The sequence below is a fragment of the Heterocephalus glaber genome, unplaced genomic scaffold (genome assembly GCF_053883595.1).
Source record: "Heterocephalus glaber isolate CG9 unplaced genomic scaffold, H.glaber_assembly_v1.0 deba00001465, whole genome shotgun sequence".
Classification (NCBI taxonomy): Eukaryota; Metazoa; Chordata; class Mammalia; order Rodentia; family Bathyergidae; genus Heterocephalus; species Heterocephalus glaber.
In genome coordinates this window covers 30,048,191-30,071,057 of record NW_028258312.1, presented here as the reverse complement: position 1 = coordinate 30,071,057, position 22,867 = coordinate 30,048,191, and the positions used below count along the sequence as shown (strand labels likewise).

At 45.2% G+C, this 22,867-nt stretch overlaps 1 protein-coding gene across 7 annotated transcripts in view; it reads left to right on the top strand.

Annotated features, from left to right (window-relative positions):
- The window catches only part of Atg10 (autophagy related 10), a 268,942-nt gene that overhangs the window by 226,007 nt on the left and 20,068 nt on the right, over positions 1-22,867 (top strand). Inside the window, exon 6 of one of the 7 annotated variants that reach the window (XR_015439007.1) lies at positions 22,559-22,766. The exons of 5 other annotated variants lie outside the window; for them this stretch is intronic. Coding sequence is in view for 1 of the 2 variants with exons in the window: in XM_087181005.1 (XP_087037131.1) it covers positions 22,559-22,624 (66 nt within the window). In the remaining variant the exon portion in view is untranslated. The remainder of the gene's footprint in view (positions 1-22,558; positions 22,767-22,867) is intronic. One more of the 7 variants, XM_087181005.1, reaches the window with a different exon arrangement.

The following is a 22,867-nucleotide window of genomic DNA, read 5'->3' as shown; positions in this document are numbered from 1 at the left end:
TAGACTGACTCAGATACTGACTTTGTTCCTCATCATCTAACTTCTGTTTTAAACTCCCCCGTGGACTGGAACCAGGTATCACCATCCAGAGTGGGAACTTGGCTTGCTCTCTTCTTGTCCTTTGTTTCTTCCAGCCACCTCTCCCAGGCCTACTCGAACCTTTCCTCTTCTGGCCACCATCTTGCTTCAGCTGTTTGGGCAAAACCTAGAGAATGCTAACTGAACTCTAAGCAGCTGACATGGAAGGCTGCAGAACCCATCCGTGTATCAGTGTAGAATTACTCATCGTCACTGACAAGTGACCTGGAGAGCTTGTGTGCTGGTCGGCATTGAGGAAGGTTGTCAGAGGGCTCTTCACAATGAGAATATTGTCTAGTGAGCCTGTAGCACAGCGGGAAGCTAAGTGGTCCTTAAGGTAGCGTCCAGCCTGGGGTGCCCACCAGTCGGACCTGCCACTGTGTCCTCGGCTCTGGGCTCAGCCCACACCTCTTACATCCTCCATCAAGTCCAGGGCTTAGCACAGGGATTATGATTATGGTGCCTGCTGAGCACTGCTCATGTCTGCCCTCTGACTCCCGCCCTCCCTGGCCTCTGCTGATTGCCTGTCTCCTGTTGAGCCTTTCTTCTAGACTTACTCAAACCAGAGTTGCTCCCCTCTGTACTGACCTTGGACACTGTTGTCTGAACAAATCTGATTCCATCTGTTTGGGGTTGCCTTCACTTGTTCGGTTATGAATGATGCCTCCCCATTGCTCCTGCATAAGTAACTGCCTGAACTACTCACTGGCCTCCTTGTGCTTCCAGAAGCTATAGGTGTGAGACCTCCACTCAGAGCCATGAACTTACACATGGCAGCCTTTGAACTCGGCATAAGCTACCAATACTCAGGTAGTGTCATAGTCCCCAAATATTTAAACGTGAATGACAAGATAGTTCCAAAAATGCAACTGATATTTAAGAATACAAATACACCACCAACAAAAAGTGCCATAAAAGACCAAAGCAATCTGAGTATAGTTAACTTTTCTCACAGGTAAAACTAGAACCAGAAAAATTGACACTATAATCAGCTGTATGATATTTTGTAAGCTTGATAGGACTCATTTAGTAGAAGCAGATGAAGACTACTAATTTACCAAAGATTTGCAATCGTATTGTTGTTGCAACAATATATAATTGGCTTCCAATTATAATTACTATTGTGATTAGACTAATGGGATTTTTTTTAATATAAGAAAAAATATATTCAAGGCTCATCCTTACCTTCACTGTAAACTGATCTGACTGTTAAAGCTCACCACTCCGTATGCCGGGGGTTGTGCCTGAGAAGAGGACTGTGTCCCCTTGAACCAGGAAGTAATTGTTCCGGGCAGGAAGTAGCTTTCAGAGGCCTGAGGGGAGTGGGTCTCTCTTCAGATGGCAGCTCCCACTCGAGAGGTTCCTGTGGAGAAACACATGCGTGGCAGCCAGGAAGAGCACCCAAGGCAGCCCTCCTTCCCTGGCCCAGCGTCAAGGGCAGCATGTGTTTCTCTCTCCACTCCGTTCTCAGTACCTAGCCAAGTTCCTGCCACATACGAGTGAGGCTGGTTAAATAGTTACTGAATAGCATGAATGTCGACTGTATTTTAGAGCGTTTGTTTTTTTCTTTGTTGCTGTATTAATGAATTGCAATTAGTTAATAACTTAATAACTACAGAAATGAATGGCTTCCAACATCTGTTATCTGACAGTTTCTAGGGGCCAAACACTCAGGCACAGCTTGTCCTCCGATTCTGGATTGATCTTGAGGCTCTGCCGGGAAGGACCCACTCTCTAGCCTGCTCATGTGACTGTGAAAAGAACTCAGCTCCACCCTGGCTGTTAGATTTAAGCCTCCCACGGTTCACTGCCACACGGGCTTCTCCCCCATCTCAGAACATGGTAGCTTGCTCCATCCGAGTGAGAAAGTGAGAGAGCAAGAGAGAGTGCCAGCGAGGTAGACACCACAGCATCTGTGACCAAGTCCTGGAGGTGACATCCAGCACACCACCACCTCTGCTTGTTGGAAGCAAGTCTGCAGGTCTGGCCCACACAGGAAGGGACAGCATTACACAAGGGAGTAAATACAAGAAATTGAAGACGATCTAGTTACTTCTCTGTCACTGGGACAAAATATCCAACACCTGCCAAAAGAGGAGGGGTTGATTTGGGCTCAGAGTTTCAGGCTGTGGTCAGCTGGCTCCAAGCCAGAAACAGCAAGGCAGAGGGGCGGGGCAGAGGAAAAGGTGCTCACCCCAGGAGCAGAGAGAGTGAGCAGGAGTACAGGGCACCTTCCAGGTCACCGCAGGGGCCGTCCAGCCAGGCCCCACCTCCGGGCGGCACAGGCATGGGTGGGTGACATATGAGTGCAGCGCCCCGTGGGCCAGTCCCCTGCCACACACATGGGCTTTGGGGGACATTTTATATCTAAACCATAACATCGGTCATCTTAGAGAGCTGCCTACACCTTATACTTTTTTAAATGATGCTACTCTCAGGAAAAGGATATTAATTTTTATGTCTTTTAAAAATAATTTGAATTAAAGGTCTTATTTGTTAGGAAACATTTTGTCCTGAAATGAAAAACAAAGGCTAACACTGATAAATGCAGCACTTGCATTGTCTGTATTTTTAAAATATTTCCAGATTGTTCTGTTCTCCTAAATAACGGCCTTCTGAGAACTCAGAGACCCAAGTACAGTAGGAGGGAGTGTACCGCAGCAAGCTTAGTCAGTGTTTAGTGATGATGGAATGCAAAATCGAAGAGCCAAGGACAGAAATCAGATCGCCTTTCTACAGAAAGGTCCTCAACAATTGAAAAACTGCTCTATAAAACTGAAGAACAGCTTGATGATTTAGAAAATAGAAACTGCAAAAATATTCTGTAGATGCTGGATATGTCCTCACTGCTCACTACCTTGTTGCTTGGGAGCAGAGAGGAGGGGTAACAAAAATTCAAATTAGGGGATTTTGTTCTGGCTCTGAGCCATGCTGGCTTAAGACTATTAACTATACCCTGGCTAGAAATAAACCTGCCCTTTTATTTTTAGGTAACTTTCTTTGTTAATACCCAAATCCAGGTACAGACCTATATTATTGCTGTATATCCTGACTTATTTGATGGATGCTTTAATGAGTGGATTTTGATGTTCTTATATGATACCGTTATTCATTATGTCCACCGTAATATTATTAGTTCAAAATAGCGTAATCAAATCAGCCACCTCCACAGCTTCTGTGACTTTGAGAATGCTAATTGGATGCGTACGGAACTGGAGATCTATTGCAGGCTGGCAGTGCTTCAGTATGAGCCACTTCTAGATACCTGTCCTGTGACGAGGAAATGTCTCAGCCTAGCAGTAGATCATTGTAATATGCCCAGCCAGTAAGACTCCTGGCATGAGGAGTGTCCGTTAGATTGATTTGCATTGTAGCCATAAGAATGAAGGTGGTGGCAGCGACTCGAACATGTCCTTTTACTCAAACCCCACTTGATAGCAGCAGAATGCTTACCTACTCTGTTAAGAAAGCTTAGAACTATTGCAACAGTGGGAGGCCCTGAGCTGTACTTAGGCAGACTTTTAGCCCTCTGCTAGCTGCATGCCTGTGGGTCAGTTGCCTCACTTCCTTGGAAATTCCACGTCCTCCTGTGTAAGACAGGAGAAATGAGGGTCGGGAAAATGATGCAGATGGCCATGGACAGCGTTTGTTCAGCACTTGCTGTCTTCCAGCATTGTGTATGTTCATTTCTTACTTGTGTTATACAGTAGTATTGCACATGTTGCTTAGTAACCCTGTGAGGTATAAATACAATTCTTATCCCATATATGTCCTATCTTACATATGTGTGTATCAGGAGCTATTTTTAGCATATGAATCTTTTGTGAAAGAGCAGAATACATATTCAAACAGGCACATATAGGGCACACTATTTATTGGCAGTAGTTTGTGTAGGTAAAATGCTTTACCTACAATATTTCCTTTAATCCTCAAAACAGCCCCATAAAGAAAGTTGTAACATGAAACTTTTCTTTCCAAACACACCCGTATGTGCACGAGGAATTTTTTCTGTGTATTACACATTGATGTGGCTGTTGTCGCCTACCCTCACCTAAGAAGCACAGTCACTGATTTTGGCCAGACCCGGCCCCTCCCAGTGAGAGAGATGAGTCCCTTGTGGGAGTTTACAGACCAGATTGTTAGGAGTCATCTTTACTTCGTGAACCATGTGCTTCTTTTCTGCTACTGGTTCTGTGGACTTTTTTCTCCATTTCTAATACCTTTCATCTATACTAATTTATTTGGGGTGAATAACCTTGAATTCATATATCTGATCTTCATGCTTGGTTTTTTTTGTACAGAAAGATCATTGGTATCATAGATTGCTTTTTTTGAAAAGTTCCATTGTTGTTGGCACAATAGCCAGGAAGGAGCGGTGTAGAGGCCTCACACAGGGCGTTACACCAGTTTCCTTCACCTCCTGTTTACTGTCCAGATCTGGGGCCATTGTAGACTAATCCAGAGTCTCCTGTTCTTTTCTCATATGTAGTTAACAATCTGAATGACACATTCCTTATAGTAGCACAATAATTCTGTCCATTACATCACTTAATTTATGGGAGCGCTAACTCCAAAATCGATAAACATTATTTCTGAAATGTCAAGAGTGTTAATGGTGTGATTAAAAAAGGAAAAGATTCTAATATCTCTGTGCACAGCGCCTTTTGATATAATGTTGTTGAGATGCACCTAACCAAAGCTGCGATATGGAGGCCTTAAATCATTAAGACTCCTCGTCAACTTTAGAAATGTGTGTCGGAATCTTTTTTTAGCTTCACAAATCTTTTGTGCCATATTGTGGAATTCTGTTAGCAGGGAGAGGGAGAGACGGCGTGTCTTGGAGAAAATTGTCTTGGGTTGTTGTGAGACATATCAACAGTTGCTAAGAAACCATCGCTAATGCTTCTGGGAAATTCTGTAATATTTCGCTTACAAACTGGGAGAAATTTTTATGGAGCAAAGTGTCTTCGACAAGGGAAGCATATGAAGGACAATATTAGGAAACAGTTTCAAACTAGAACAAGTATTTTAAAGTTTCCTAGAAGATTGAGTTTAAATGGAGCTTCCTAGCACCATATAATCACCTCTTACAGAATCCTGGAAGCTTTGATTTACATCTGATTTTAGAACAAGTAGCATTTTAAAATCTGGTCACATTTCAGTTTATTTTCTGTGATTGATGCTTTAAAATGGAGATTAGCACTTCTTTTCACACAGAGAATTAATTAGCATGCTGGAATGGAGGTTTCACTGATTCCCTTCTCTTGTAGTGAAAAGCTGGATCAATAGTAAGCATGTAATAGGCACTGACTGTTTACTCGAGACAGAGTCTTAGAGGATAATGGTATTAGAGTCCAAGTAGCCCTCTCTTACTGGTCGTGGCTTTGCAGAGAGTGAAGAGACTTTCACGAGCCAGTTTTCCTGAGCTGCTTTAGCTGGACAGTGAGCTCCACCGCATTGTCCCTGGGAGGACCGTGGGGCCAGTGATAGGCAGCAGTGTCACTCGGTCACCTGGCCACACACAGAAGGCCTCTCTCACACGGAACATTGCTTTTAGACAAGCCAGTTTGGATGCAGGCGAATCTATGCTTCTGACTTATCAGAATCAGAGGAGGGAGTGGAAGTGATTGAGGTTTCTGTCTCATTCACAGACATTAAATGAGCACTGGGTCAGAAGAAGCTGCTAGGGTTAGTGCTGGGGACAGAACACAGTTCACAAACACCCGTGCCCTCTGAGAACTCCGTCTGAGAGGGGACAGCAAACAAGTAATTGCAGAGGGAAGACTCTGAGCCACCTGACAGGTGTGTGCGAGGCTGGGGGAGGACAGCAAGGACCTCATAAATGCGCCTATACTCTGGCTGAGGAGGAGTTTGTTGGTCACACACAGGGCAGTGGGCAGAAGGGAGCTAGCAGTGTGAGCAGGATCCAGGGGCGTGGCCAGGGGACAGCGGCAGACGCAGAGCAGGTCAGGTGCGTAGTGGCCACGTCTTGGAAGGCTTGTGCTTTTACCTCCTATGCACGGATTCTCCAGCTTCCTTTTTAGATAGAAACCCTTTTGGGGATAGAAACCCTTTTGTGGTTAGAAGACTACTGCAATGGGCTGGCAATAATAAGGATAGTGAAGAAGGAATGATATCAGGAGGAAGATAGCATTTGTGGGAACGATGAGGAAGGATGTACAGGAAGTGCTAAGGAGACTGGGGCAGGTACAGGTTGGAGATGCACCCCCAACCCCCAGCACAACCAGCTCTTCCACCTGGGCTCTCCACTCTCTCATGCCCCGTGCATGCCAAGCTGATTAACAATGCCAGGCCCTGGCTCGTGTGGCCCTGGTTTTCTTCCTGAGCCAGTCTGCCTGCCTTCCGGGCCATGTGATGCCTCGCGCTTCTCTGTTCATCATTTTCCACCGGAACCGACTGGCGGGCATCCCTTTCCACTGAGCACAACCTGGGGCAGCCAGGGCCACATCCTGCTTCGTATACCATGGTCCTGCTTGGTGCCACCTCCGCATGAGTGATCCTCACTGACGGGTCTTGAGCTCAAAGAGTTCCTGAATAAAACTACCAGCACAGTTTTTGCCTCTAGGTTGCAGAGCAGGAGCCAAGTGCAGCGATTATTTAGAAGACACCAGATGTCCATAATCCCAGGAACAGGGCCGGCCAGGCAACAGGTCTTGGTCTTGCTGCTGTCCGTCCACTCTGAGGCTTTTCCACCAACCCAGGTAGCATCAGGTCATTGACACTCAGGGTCCACCATGTGGATTGTTCAAGGACCTGATGCTGGCAATACTAGATGTAGACATGAAAAAAAATATGAAAAATAATTTAAAATGACGACAGTAGCAAGCAAATGCTAAGTGCCAAATGAAGGATTCAAGCAGCCATATGGTAGAGGGATTAGAGGAAATACAGAACCCCACAGCCCTTGGTTTATCATTAGCAAACTTAGCGTTGATTCCAGTTGGAAGACCTGACCCTGCATTCCTATCTGAATGTTAACCAAAGAACCACTTGGTTGGTGGTCTCATGACTGCATTGATAGAGAAGCGTGTGTCTGAGATGCATTAAAGGTCACAATGAAGTAGACTGAATTATGATGTAAATTAGTGCCTTTCTTCCTGTGTTGGAGAAAGAAATTATCAGAGAAAACACCCAGTTGCTGGCCAGGTACCCACTCCCTGGTGCCCTAGAACGAGCCTCAGTGAGCTGGTGATTTGATGCTTGGGTCAGCAGACATGTGGATGGAGTCACACTGTTGGCCGAGACAGTGCAGCATGCTGAGCAATGGCCTGGGCATTCCGCGTTGTGACGGCTCAGGCTTCTTGAGTATATGGAGGAGAAACTTAGGGTTATTAACTCTAGACAACTCTCTATAGATCAAGCCATCAGATGCTGAGTATTTGAAGTCATGGTAAACATCTGACACCGTTTTTCCTCTGGCACAGCAAGACTGGGTATAATTAGTATTCTCTCAACTGCCCAGCTGAGGAATGGACTAATAAATGAAACATAGTATAACAGCATTTGATTTGGAGCCAAACTGCCTGCATCTAGTGCTGGATTTTCCAAAAGAGTTGTAAAATCTGGAACAAGACACTGAGCCTTTCTGTGCCTTGGTTTCCTCATCCATGGAGCAGCAGTACAAGGAATGCAGACCTCATGAAGTTGATCCATGGACTAAACGCTATGATGAATATAAACTCTGAGAGTGTAGGTCCTAGCACATCATAGTTAGTAACACAGTAAATACTATTTGTCGATGATCTTATCTCAGGCTCACGATAAACAAAGTCTCCATTAAATCATTTATCAAATTTAAAATTAACACTGCTTCCAGGTATGGTGGCACAGGCCTGTAATCCCAGCACTCAGGAGGCTGAGGCAGGAGGATCACCACGGGTTGGAGAACACCTTGGGCTACATAGGGAGTTCAAGGCCAGCCTGGACTGCATAGCGAAACCCTGTATCAAAACAACAATAGGGCCTGAGATTTAGCTCAGTGGTTCCGCCACCTGCCTTGCCAGCATAAGGTCCTGAGTTCTATCCCCGGTACAAAAACAAAAAACAAACAAACAAAAAACCCAATAATAAAATTAATAGTACTGTGTGGCTTGTATAGGACATAAGCTCAAATAACCAATAATGTTACATTTATATAGCAGTAGACTCATGGTGCTTTTGTCACTGACAGTCATCGTTGGTGGGCCATCTGGTAGTGATTATAGCTTCATGGAAATCTGCCACCGAGGTAAATGGCTGCCCACATGGACGCTGCCCCAGGCTCTGGAAGGGGGAGACATTCTTCACGTTCTCAGAGGCACATCCACTGTGAAGCTGCCCAGGCAGGCCTGGGGCTGTGCGTGCCAGGATAACAACTGGGGCACATTGTGCTTTCTGGTTTCAAAGAAAATAAGAATCATGCTTAAGAAATGTAGTCACACCATCCCTGATACAGTCCAAGAATACTGTTGTAATTTGTATGCCATATACTTGGTTTTAACAAGGCATTTAATTCTGTTAAGCACATTGGTGGGTTAGAAAATCCTGCAAAGACAGGGTATGGGAGGAAGTTTATAAGCAATATTTGTTTACTCTGCAAAGAAATGATGGTGAGAGTTATAGATGCAGACGAGAGATAGCAAATGCACTTACAGTGACTAATAGCACCAAACACGGCTGCATTCATACACCACTATCATTTGCTATCTGGCTTTTTGTTTGTTTTAAGATGCCCTTTGCTGCCTTCAAAGATTGAAATTCAGGTATTAACATGAAGGTTAGGTCAGATAAGAATGCATCCAATCTCTGCTGGATGTAGATGGCGAAAGCAAATTATTATTTGGAATATAAACAATCTTATTACATATTGTCTGTGTGCCAGCACCTGCATAGCGGGGGCTCAGTCAGCATGATGAATAACCATGATGAGGTTGGTTTGCTAAGTTGTGCATTACTTTGGTCATATTATCAATCCTCAAGCAGAGAAAGGTCCTCAAAAATTCCTATAGATCACCTCTGAACATTCGAGATAAGTTTCATCATCTCAGTGGCATTGTCCCTTGCAATCAATCAGCAATAAATAACAAATAGAGATTTAGTGGCATTGCGCATAAAAGGCTGAGAGAGACGGCACTGTTCTGGAAATAGAAATCTATAGCATGGTCTCCTTCCTCCAGGGATGGGTGATAATGCACAGATTATATAGCTGAATTAATCAATAATAATGTACCAATAAGAAAACTTCATATAGGTGTTCCAGCCAGTATATGATAAAGTGCCCAGACCTCTGTAGAGATTATGAAAAGAGCTTGTTTATTGTGAGCTGAGTTGTTTCTAGAAAGATTCTAGAGAGACAGAGTGGGAAGTTGATGCTATCCTAGAGGAGTTTTCCAGGTTGGGAGATGAGCACAGTGAAGAAGCACTGGGTACCCTGTGTCCCTGGGTCCTCTGGGAGTGGATGACAAACCGAAACACCAGTGGGAGGGCAGGTAGGGCAGGCTCTTCAAGTGGGAGCTGCATACCCTGAGAATGTGCAGCAGGAAGCCAGTGCCCAGTGAGACCCAGGTTGGCTGTGGGGTGACAGACTAGGAGCAGCACAAGTGCCTTTGCTGTTGTATTTGCGGATGTGTATTTAGGGTTTAAAATACAATTCTCCAAGTGCTGGATGCTCAGGAGAGCTTTCACCTCTATGATCGGGGTACTCTGATAGATGAGAAGGCTCTAAACATCCTCTGTGCCAGCTTACAGGGAAACTCGATCAAAGACCATGCGGTTTAAGCATTGTAAAGGTGTGGGCTTTGTACCTGGAGGGTCACAAATCCCCAGGCTTGAAACACAGGCAAAACCCACGTGCATTAAGCATCATTCGTGCCCCCAAAGGGTTAAGCTTTGCCTAATAAGCAACAGGCAAGGAGGGACAGTTCTAGCAAGGCACTGGTGCCATATTGGTAACTTGGACCATGCGTCAGGTCTCGGTGTGCGGAGGGGCAGAGAGTGGGAGGCCGGGTGGGAGGCTGGAGGGAAAGATCCATGTGAGCATCCCTGTGCTGGCCTGGTTATGCTTCAGGAGGTAGAGAAAAGGCGGAGTGTTTGATGGATGCTTTGGAGGATCCTAGCAAAACACCTGTGGAGGATTGGAGGAATGGGAGCAGTCAAGGTAGAAGCACTTTCCAAAGAAATCCACATGTGAGCATTCACCTACCAAAGCCTCGCAGTCTCTACCGCTCCAGGACAACACTCTCCTAAGGTAAATGTGACGCTGGACCGTCCTTGGAAAGCACCACAGGCAGATGGGGCAGCCCCGCCCACTAAACACAAGGTCGTCTGCATCGTAAACTGCACGCTTAGATGAACGCTCCAATTAAATTGGTGTCTTTCAAAGTTATCTCATTTCAGCCTCCCAGTTGTATTCACGGAAGCTCAGATTTCTCTGAGTGTGTTGGGTGTCCTCACAAGGCAGGTATTGGTCTGGCCAGGAGGATACTTAACCCCTTGCTCTTTCTCGAGGCCACCAACTCCCAAGTGAGGAGAGGTCAGGCCTCGTAGCTATTCCAGAAGGGCCCCGGGCCCCTACGGTGTGTGGGGGTTGATCGTATTGAATGAAGAAGAACGTTAGAATCAGGGAAAATGATAGACTGGTGGACCGTGTAGCGAAAAAATCTTAGTGTCCCCTCCGGTGATGCAGACATTGGCACCGGTTTGCAGTTCGCCCTGAGGGCCAGGGGCAGGGAGGGGTACTTCCAGGGTCCGAAGTGCACCCACCCAGCTGTCTGCAGACATCACATCTGAGAACCAGAAGGCCAGAAGGCATGGAAAGGAAACGCTGTCTTAAATGGCACAGGACTTCGCTTCCAGTCAGCCTCCCCGGTACCCAGCTGCTGCTGCTGCTTAGGCACGCCGCAGATGGGCGCAGACACAAAGTACCCGCCAAGAGGGTGACCGGCGGCCTGAGCTGGCCGCAGCCTTAGCGCGCCTTCCCGAGGGAGGCCTAGGGGTCCAGCCGATGGACGGCTCTCTGGCGGCCTCTGGTGGCAAACGCGACGTCTGTTTCCGGAGCAGGAAGGCGCGAGTCCCTGAGACGCGGGCAAGCGTGGGCAGACATGCTCGGTGCTCCAGCGTGGCCGCAAGTCTAGGACTCCCCGGCAGAGATCAGCGGAGTCTGCATGTAATATGGAGTGGCGCCTCAGAGCGAGAAGCCCGCATGGTGCTTAGACATGTGTGCTTTGGAGGAGAAAGGGAAGTTGAGCCCCTTTACTGCAGTCAAGTTGTTGCACACACGCGCGTGTGCGTGCGTGTTTGTGATTCCCCAAAACTCGTACCTGCCTCTTGGTTTTTCTAACCAGTACTTTGCCTATTTGTGGGTGTATGTTAACTGTCTCACTGCCAGCTCTCCATAACTCCAGACTCTTTTAATGATTACACATACAAACGTCCACCTTAGTTACACCAGCAGTCGCGCAGTGCGTGTCCGGGTGCCCGTCAGCGTGCTGGCGCACATGCATTCCCTGCACGCGCGCGCGCACTAGGTAGGTAGGTGTGTGGGGGCTCTTCTCAGCACTTCTCTTTTTTTAATTTTAATTCCTGGTAGACCATGTATAATCAGTGAAATAAACATCATCCATTAGTCAGTTCAGTCTTCCTTGAAATATTAGTATTCTAAACAATCCTATTACCAGAGCATTATTTTGATACTTTATTAAAAGTCCTACAGTTTTGGCATTGCTATAGTCAAACACAGCTTTATGCAATTAGGATTATAATGGAAGCTTTATTACAATGATATATAACTTGTATCATCCTAATAAAAGTCCCTGTACATAGCAACACTTTAATAATGCTTTTTCTGTAACAGTGATTCCTCAGTAAGGGAGCTTTTCTCATGGCAACTTCATTATTGGGAAATGATTTCAGTAATAGAAATGCAAATAAAGATTTTGAAAGGAGCATTTTATGCATGGCTCTATTACTGACCTGCTCTCTTTTCATGCATTACATCTAATCATTAGAAACCTAGCCTGTAGATTATAGTTATGCTTATTACCATCCTGTTACATTTTGCCATTTGTGTCCTTCCAAATTATTGAAATTAACTGCAATTTTAAAATAAAATTCAAGGGTTAAAATAATTTAAAATTTAATTAAATTCTGTTTCTAAGGCATTAAAAATGTTTCACAGAGCTTTCTCTAATGTTTGTTGTATCGGAAACTTAGTGGACCAGCAGCATTCAAAGCAGAGAACTGTGTGTGTTCCTTTGGCGCCCATGAAGACACTGAATGCTGTGTGGGCACGAGAGCTTTAAAGCCATCGGCTTCTAGATCTGCTGCCTCTACACACCCTCCTGAAAAACCCATCTGCTGCGAAGACACTTGTCAAGATTTTCCTGTCCACACCTCTGTGTGCCTTTCCTAGTGTGCGAAAGAAAGGACACCTCATCCCTATCCCTTGGAGAACAAGGACACACTAGACAGCCCCTCTCCAACCCCAGTCCACGTTTTCAGGAGTCGGGAAGTAGCAGGCAGTGGTCAGGTGCCGGGCTTAGGAGCCCGAGAGTCTGCATAGCCAGGCTACGGATTCACCAGCTATGTGACCTTGAAGAGTCATTTGAGCCACTGCTTAGTTTTTTCATCTTTAAAATGGGGATGATCATTGGGTATTAGTAGGGTTAAGTTGATTTGTACACATATGAAAAAAGTATCACTATATAAAAATTATGCATATCTCATATGAAAAGCATGTGCTATGTAAATCCTATATAATGCTAACTCATTATTTTAATTGATATGATTTATCATATTGTATAGTATATTTATATTGTTTTAGCCATGTGAGTGCCAGTGATAACTACAAAGGCAATTCAATCAGATGTCTAAGCTAACTCTTAGAACAAAATGGTCACCGGAAATTTTAAAACATAAACTCATGAGCTCCTTTCTCTCCATATATATATTTTTGGTTACAAGGTGATCAATAAAAAGCTTTTAAGCATAAAATATACATTAGGATAAAGTTCTTTGAAAGAAGCAGAATGGAGACATGAATTCAAGGAGAAAAATATAAAATATCCAATTGTGCATATTTTTAAAATGAATAATGGTAGGTATTTATTTTCAACTGAATGCACTTGAGAGAATGATCTAATATTTGTGCTTAAAGTTGTCGATATATACAGTGCACTGGAAATGACATCATTTGAAACCAATTCATGATAACTGTAAAGGTCCATTTATGTGCCTGGGGGTAAGCTTAGGTGTATGCAAGCAAAAAAGTTCAAAAGTATTTGTGGAGATAAAATGCTCAACTATGGGACCATGGTGGTGAACCTAGCCGCAGCTAGCTGTTTGTTATCACTGAAGGCTTTAAGAGGTTCGCAGTTGCTGCTCTAGGTGTAAAGACAGAAGTCAAAGTAGAGGTATAAAATTACCTTTATGGTTTTCTGAGTACCCATTTTATCTAAGAATAATACTTTCCTCATCAAATTGGGAAACTATGTCAGCTGTAAAAGTATGACTCCCTGGGAGAAGGTCATGTTGACCCTGCTTAGACATGTCCCTGAAGTATCTGGGCCTGTCACCGAAGTCGATGCAGTGAGAAGCGCACTGAGCTGATGGGCCGTGGCTGGAGGGAACCCTTGCCCTGGGGCAGGCTGGGAAGGGTAGGCTGCTTGGAGGGGGCCCCCAGACCACTGGACCTCGGGTCTGCCAGGAGCGCCAGCTAGCGCAAGGAAGGAAGCACAGGGCTTTCCTGAGGAGCGCCCTAGACATCACTACTTTCTGCCTGGAGAAGGGAGTATAGACAAAATGGACTAGCCAGAAAGGGTGTTTCTCTGCTCTTGTGCCCTCATGTGCATTTCCTGCCATGCTGCTTACAGAGTGGAGGCCACTGTGTTACTGGGCAGATGCCATGTCAGCGTACCCACAGAGGTAACTGTAATCAATATACAATTTTGTGTGCTGGTTGTTGGACTACTATTATTTTTTGGACCCTCACCAAGGAAAAGAGAGCTTTTCAGAGGGCTGGTATGTCAGCACCACAGCCGTGTTTATCCAGTTGGCACCGGATCTGAGCTGAGCAAGAGCTTTAGTTAATGGAGCTGCTGTGGCTGATTTCCATGGCCCTTGGAGACCCAAAACCAGCTTGCTGGAGACTCACGTCAAGCACTGCAGGTCTGCTCCCACAGAGCCGCCCTTGGCACATCTGTTCCTGACAAGTTACTGACCCTTGCCCTGGCCAGTGTGGAAAAGTACCACCAAGGGACACGGTTTGTTCACAGTCACCTCACCTCACCCCAGGCACCAGCCATTCTCCATGTGTCCTGCGCCGTGACAGTGGTTCACAGGCTGCACCCTGTGCCCAAGCCAGAAGTGCAGAAAGCCTCAGCTAACTTCCCAGAGCCTCTGTAGATGCCATGAGGTTTCTGTGAATTATTTCAAAGGACGTTATGTTCCTAGCTTAAGACAGTACTATGTGAAACAGTGAGAGACCAGGAAAGCGGTCTGTGTTGGTGTCAATATCTTTGAAGGGAAATGTGATATAAATATTCCCACTGTTTTTACTCATTCCTGAAATTTTACTGTAGAGAAATAATCCATCAGGAAGAATATATAATATATATGCATAATTTAATAATATAAAACTGGAAAATGATCTAAAATCTAACAGTGGAATAATGTTAAAATGCATTATGATATATTAAGCAGATGGACTATTATGTAGCTAAAAAGGAAGTTACAAGGAGTATGAAAAATAGAGAAGTATGTATGAAATAATATTAAGAAGTAGGAGAAAAATTGAATCACAGAATTATATATTTATTGTGTATGTACATAAGTATAATAGGCAGATAGATGAATAGATAGATCTCCACATATCCATAAAACTAGAGAAGAAATCAGCCTTTAAGAGCAGAGTGGAAGGATGACCCAGTCTGAAGCATTACTGAATGCTGTGGTCAGAACGCCCTCTGCGGAGGAAGTAGTGATGAGCATGAACTCAGCCCTATCTGGGTTCATCTCGGATTTCACTGAGCGGCCTGTGCCTTTCCTGGTGCCGATTTTCTCTTGGGGTCTTAGACTCTCTCTTTTTGGTCTCAGGTTTCCTTTTCTAGAAAATACTAAACTAGATCAAAACTATAAAAACCAACAGAAGTTATTTTGCAGAAATGTATTTGATATGATCAAGAAACAGGGTTGGACTATATATTTTTTACCTTGACATTATTAACCAGCTTAAAATTTTTATAAAACATTAAAAACCTAAGAAGCTGTCATTCTTGTCCATATATATAAATAATCTTTTCCCTAATATATAATAATATATAATATAATATATATAATATATATAATATATAATACAATATATATTATATATAATATATATAATACATAATCTTTTCTCTAATAGCTGCTTGCAAAATACTAGAATACAATTATTGTCTGGAGAACTCCATGATGATATTTCTATATAAAGAAGTATGGTTTCTTCATACAGCAGCCTGTTAGTTGCAATCTTTTGTTGCCTCGTTTTAAATTATTAGTATTCTGGAAATTGGGAGCTAAGGTTTTATTGGTCAGATCTTTACCTAATATTTTCATTGTTGCAATGGGTTTATCACATCCCTAAGAGTCTTCCTCATGAAGACTCTTTTGAGAGAGCTTCTAAAAAAGATTTTAATTTTAGCTTAACAAAATCACTGGGAAATCTTCAGGGAATCAAAGGAATGGCCTTCTTATCAGAGTTGGGTAAGAAGCAGGAAGGGAAAGCATCATGGTTAGGACCTGTAAACTGCAGGGCTTCATAGAGATCTACCCTAATTGTATGTGTCTGAAAGAACCATTATGGGGTTTTAAAACATGATCTTGAAGATTCATCACTATGTTTTTCTGTGCTCTGGAAGTCTACTTGAAACCACATAATACTAATAGACTGCTCTTTTATTTTCTGTTGTTCACTAAATATCTTCCTGTGTGATAGTTGCCAGCCACTAATATGCGGTTGTCAAAAGTTATTATGTTTCTGTGAATTTGTTCTTGAAAATCCTTGAATTTTCATATTGGTCACTCACCACTATGTTCCCCAACCTACCTAGCTTGAAACTGATGTCATTGTTTTCGTGTGCATGGCAGACTTAGCCAGCCAAACACTGTCACCGTTTGCAATGTACTGGAAAGGGGAAAAGTATTGATGCTCGAACAACACAGCCTCCCAATTGCTTCATCTTAAGACGAAAACAGAATAAATGGGCCACCTGTGTGTGGTTCCTGCTGAGCTCTGTGGCGGGGCTTCGAGGGCTGGCCAGCAGGAAGCTTGTGTTCTGCTCCTGCAGCTGACTCTGGATTCTGCCCTCTGAGTGAATTCCTGCACAGTAAGGAGAGCAGGACTGCACAGGACTGTGAGAAGTAAACTGGGTGTTGCATATTAACAGACACTTTGGTTTCCTCCTTTCCCTAATCTCAGTCTAATAGCAACACCTGCTCTTCCCAGTCCAGAGAGTATCCCTCATCAGTTTATTTCACTCTGTCTTTACTGTCAGCGCCCACTCGACCACCTTCTTTCTCACAGGAGCTTTCTCGTCAGTTTCTTCTCTTATAATTCATTCTCCACCAGCAGTCAGGGAAATATTTTTAAAAGTAAAACACAAATCATGTCACTTACCACTTGAAACCTACCACTTTTTTTGTTTTTGTTTTTGTTTTGTGTAGTACTGGGAATTTAACCTAGGGCCTTCATCCTGAGCTACACCCCCAGGCCTTTTTTCTTTTTTTAAGTTTTTATGTTGAGTCAGCATCTCGATATGTTTCTTGGGCTTAAACTTGTGATCCTCATGACTCAGCCTCCCAGTGTGTTAGGATTCCAGGCTGGCCTGACTCCCCCTGTTGTATTTAGAATAAGTCAGGACAGCAGCTTCCTCCCTGTACCTGGTCCCTGTGTTTGTCCATCTTCCCTCCTGCAGGATTCCGCTCACACACCCTTAGTTGATCTCCCAGAACACAGTCAGTCCACCACCCTGTCCTCAACCCTCACATCTCTTCCTTCCTGGAAGATTCTCCAGGTTTCAAATATGACTTTGAAAGTAAAAAAAATACACAAAAAATAGATGACTCTGATGTCTTTAGATAAAACGAATTCGGAAACATATCGATTGCTCTGGGGACATTTTCCAAGTATATTTTTATTTTGCATATTCATTTTCTTCCATAAGAACTGTCTCCCATAGTTGCATGGAGCAGCATCTTCCATAAGCACTAGAGTGAAACCTAACAACGTCATACTTTTCCTGATAAATGAGACACCTGATTTATACCTGACCCGACCTCATTTCCAACACCACCAGCAAGGTCTTTGTGATGAGCCCTGAATGACGAAGGGATAGTCTGTTAACCTAGCTTTGTTCTTTCTTTTTAGTAATCTGAAGCAGCTGCTCACCTCACTGTGCGCAGAAGAGTATTTTTTGGCTTCCGATCATCCCTGGGACAGTCCCCAGTGTGGTCTTAACCGGGTGCCATCTAGGTAGTGAGATACCTCCGCTCCTGTCCACTTCCTTCAGCTCCTTCTCATCATGCTTGCTTTGTCTCCGGACTCGAGCATAGACTTCCACGCTGGCTTCCCCCACCCGCCATGTCCCTCCTGGCCTTCTGTCACCCAGTGCCGGGTCAGAGGCCCAGGCGTGTCTCACATGGCAGTTCCAGGGAGGGCCCTGGGCCCTCTGCCCCCGGGAGAGTGGGAGAGTCCTCCTTCTCTTCTGCTCACTGGCTGGGCCGCATGTGTGCCTGGCAGACGACAGCATCCCTGGAGATGTGTCACAGAGGTCGCTGTTCTCATTTTTCATGTCTACAGAGGCTTTCATGGAAAGAAGTAAAGACCCCAAGAAGCAGTGAGACTGGGGGACCCAGACAGACCATTTCACCACAAAGTGATAAATCTGGGGAGAAGCAATGAGATGAAGGAGAGGGGCCGGGCGTCTGGGGTGGTCAGCATGGGAGCGGAAGCAGGAGGATGACAAGGGGACTTCAGCATGTTCGTGCGGACCTTCTGTGTGCAGCTGAGATCCTGCTGCCTCTCCCGGAATGGGAGGGGGCATTCACTGAGGACAATCATGTCCTGCTTTTAATTGTGTAGTGTTTGGGTGGCATTTTATTTATTTTTCTCTTTCTTTCCTTTCACTGGTAAATGGTTGTGATTTGCGATAAATATATTCACCATGTATGTCCTGCTTTTGAACAGACGGGAGAGGAAAGAATTCTTCCTGCCCTGCTGCTCCTCCATTGCCTCTAGCTCAGAATGCTTCTGCCAGGGCCGCAGTGTTGGGGCAGCCTGTTCGGATCCCCTTCCCAGCCTTCTCAGCCAGGTGGTGCCCCAAGCGAAAGTGGGGCCAGCTGCCCCCCTGCCCGGCTGTGCCGGACTCCTCTACAGGACCTCCCAGCTGAGCGGACCCTCAGTGACTTGGCTGCCCCGTCGCCCTGCACCGGCCCATGCTGGGGGAGAGGGGAGAGCCTCGGTGGGGACTGGGCCTCATCATGCCAGGTCCTCTGCCAGAGCAAGCCAGCTCTGGAAAACATTTGGAAAGTAAAGCAGGAATTCTGAAATCAAACCCCAAAGTTAGACAACCTTGGGAAAGTGATTCAGCATCTCTAAGGCTCCTTTTTCTGGTTTTTGTAAGGGTTCTGTGTCACTGAACTCAGCCTCTTGAGCAGTGTCCCAGGCCATGTGCAAGGCTCCCCTGCAGAGCACCTGTGCCCTGTCTCCTGGCCTCTCACTCGCCTGGCTGGCTCCTTGTCCTCCCTGTCTCTTCCCACATCCCCTCTGCTGAAGGTGCGGCACCCCACAGTGGCCAGGGGTTTGCCCTGTGCCACCCTCCTGCTCTGGTTCTCTGCCATAGTGTCGCCCCTGGCCCAGTGCACTAAACATCTGCAAGGATGCCCAGGGGACATGCATGTCCCTGTCACTGAGGAGTCAGGGGCCATGCCTGGACCCTCTTCCTCCTCCTCCATTCCTTTCTGGAGTGGCAGGAGGTCCTTATGATGCTCGCTTGCAGGTCTGGGGCTGCCAGGGGCTGCAGATCCAGGGCAGTAAATGTTCCTGATCCCTGGAGGCCGGTTTGAGAAACCCGCTCTGCCATTCACTTCTCACTGCCCTGAGACCACCCAGTTTCCCCTTTCGTGTGACACACTCCTTGGGTGCTTTTCTTGCGTCTTCAGGAGATGCTCCCCTGAAAAGAGCTGCCTTTTCCTTTGACAAGGACAGAAGCAGCTGGGAGCCTCTGCCAACCCTACACGGTGCCCCCTGGCCTCAGTGAGAGCAGAAGGCTCCTCCTCCCTGCCCGGCCCCATGTGTGGGTTTGCCCGGGACCAGGGACCAGAATGTCCCCTACTCAAGCCTCCAGGGAAGTAGATTATCAAAACAAATGTTTCCTCCAGAACACAGAACATTTTAATAAAAACATTGATATGGGACATAACGAGACTCTTAAATCAAGACTTAGAGTCCTTTGTGTCTGCATTTAAGTCTGTTTTATTTTTCTTTCTGTGACACTATATAAAAATCTCATCAATACACAAAATCATTCCGAGCCTCGGATTTTCTCATTTTCTCTGGATGAGAGCTTTGATTAGCTTTTTACAAGTTCATTAGTAACTGGCTTGCTTTTTTTGTTTTTGTCTAAGGCTGTTGTCTCTAATAAGTTGATGTTCTGGCAGACGATTCTTTGAAGATGATCTGAAAGATGCTTCTCTGTGTTATGTCCTGCAATATTACAATTTAATACTCTTTATAAACTGCAACAAGTGCTGTTGGGCTTAAATGTTCATTTCTCCTTCCGATGCTGAAGGCCGGGTGGCAGTGCAGCCTTATCATCATGCCTGACCTAGTTGTGCAGCCGTGACTGTTTAATTAATAGATATTTACATAAGCTCCTTTCCCCCAGCAAGCTTTATAATGGTCTTGGTGGTTATCAGCTTCTCACTCTGTGAAGTATCAGCAGTGCTATTTCCATTTTGCATATCAAAATAGAGAGATTAAATTATATACAACAAATTGATAACTGAATAAGTTTGGGAACTCAGTTCTAGCATATTAATCGTGTTGCTTAAAGCAACTCATATAGGCTCTAAGTATCTTTCAACACTGCTCGCTAATCCACACGTTGGAGTTGGGACTATCAGAAGCCCAGAGAGGGAGCCCTATACAGATTTATGCAGGAGTGGAAGAATTCATTTCGGGACTCTCTCTGGAGCCATGAAAGGCAGGTTTGTTAATAGAGGAAGTAGTGTCTGAGAGTTATTGTTGTGATGTCTGTAATTTTTAATAAAATTTCTAGGCAGCTCAGTGGTGTCTGCACAGCATATGAATTTGAAGAACTGTTTTTGGTGTGTTTTTTTAAACCATCTCCCAAACACCATTAGACTTTTCTGGCCACAAAATACCTACAGGTACAACTGGAGAAAAGTATCGTCCACTTGGTTCCTTTGCCTGACCCAGAAACGAGGAGAAATGCACTGACCTTTCTGGGTACTTCATTAAGACTTTCATTTCTTTTCCACACATTTTTTGTCTTAGATAGTCTCTGTTCTTTCTGTCTTTATCCTCAAGCACTTACAAGGGATGGAAATCTGAACTGAGGGGCTTCTCCTTTCCCCTCTTTTCTCCATTGATCACTTCCAGGGAGCTCTTGGACGGCACAGGGATTGCCTCCGTCCCATCACACTGTCACCAACAAAACAAAAACAAGCAAAAATAGACACTTTTTTTCTCTTCTACATTCACCAAGCTTCTCAGCCTTCTCTGAAGGATGGAAGTCTGTATGTCTTTCGTGTGGTTCCTTTCTCATTAAGCGTGGAGTAGACTCACTGGCCTCAGTTCCCCTGGCACACTCTTCCCCTGCCCTAGTCCTGCCTGTCCTTGGTGGTCTGGGCCAAGGCAGATACCAGATCTTCAGGCACCCGGCTGGCGGAACCCATGGGATCTGGGCCTGTACCTTTCACGTGGCCAGGATCCTACTGTGTTGTGTGAATTACAGATGGAGCCTGAAGAGAGGAGAGGAGATGCCTCATTTCATTTGCCTCGTGGTCCCTCTCCACTTATGAAAATGCACACTTCACTGCATGGTCTGAGATTTCCAACCATAGAGTATCCAAACAGCACTAGAGGACCACACAGCTGAACCACATGACAAGTTAGACCTGCAGGGGAAACTGCAGTTCTGGCACCTCAGACCTCACCGTGGTCTCATTCCAGGCACAAGGGGTTTTTCTGACAACGTGGCCGGCCTTCTCTGTCTCACTGAGGAGCACTTTCTGGCCATGAGGCATCTGAGGCCCCCATGAAGACACCGTTCATCTTCCAGTGGGGAGTAATTCACTCTCCGCCACTGTGACCCTTCTGTCTTTTCTGGAAGTTTGAAGCCTTTCCACATCTTCCCACCAAGTGATGAAAGCAGAAATCTTTCCCCAGGTGGCATCTTTCCTACCAGCTTTTCCCACTCCTGATCATGAGTCCTGTCACCCACTCTCTGCATCAGGCCAGGAGAGATGACTGTTCTGCCTGGCATCTGCCTTCCTGTTCTCTTTAAAAACCTAATGGAAGGGGATGACATCAGGCTTGCCTTGGATTTGGAGCTCTTTCTCCCACAGGTGCCATCCAGTACCGAGATTTCAGTACTGTGGTTGCCACTGTGTTCTCAACCCCAGAGCTGAGTAATGGGCTGCCATTTCATAGTTTTCCAGTACATACTGGGTATCCCTCATTAGAAATGCTCAGGACCGAAGTGCCTCCGATTTTAGACATTTTTATATTTTGAAGTCGTTTTGCCTAGACTTTACTGGTTTGAGTGTTCCTAATCCAAAAATCTTGAATCTGAACCACTTCAAAATCTGAAACTTTTTGAGCATCGTGTTGGCACTCAAGAAGCTTTGCAATTCTGGTTTTTGGATTACAGGTGCTCAGCCCACCACTAAAGCTGGACTGTAAAGTACATGGGAACAGACGCTGCAGGTGCTGTCCGCATACTAACAACCCTGGTGCCTGCAGCAGTGCCTGGCAGAGAATGTGCTCTGATGTGTGTACTGACTAAACGAGTGGGTGGGTGGACAGATGAGGAGTGGTTAGCCTGGAGTTACCCACGTGGACCCTTTGGTCACAGTCACTGGATGTGTGAGTAAAAACACATAGATTAATAAAAGTGTGAGTCAAGAAGGAAGGCAAGAGTCTCAATATTATATGTCTCAGTAGTATGCAAGCCTGGTTCTTAGTCTGGATGACTTACCTTAGGAAGGTACAGTTGTGTGGCAGGGAGGAGTCAACTCACAGAATTAAAATACACATCGTGGCACATCAATTTTTCTCAGTGGTAAAATCAGTTACTATTTTTACGTGGAAATCAATAGATAGATTTTAGAATACATTATATAATTGATTTACTTTTTAATGTGAATTACCTGTGGAGAATTACTCCTAGCCATGTCCTCAAGCCCTCTTCTTTGCTCTTAGGTGCACTTGGAGGAAACACTTGAGAAAATAGATATTGGAGCTCTATACATGGACACAGAAAGAATGGTCAGTCCCTCTCCTGTCCCTACAGTGCTGTGTGGGATGCTGGTCCTTCCACACAGATGTTCTTCATATGGAGAAGGCTACTTGTGCCAGTAATAGTTACCTTTGGCACAGCAGGCTGCCGCTGTCTGCATTGGTTCCACAGGTATTTATTGACTATCTACTAGATAAAAGCGCTGTTCTGGGTGCTGAAACTAAAGCTGCAATCAGAATACTCCTGTGTCCTCCAGGAACTGCAGAACAGTA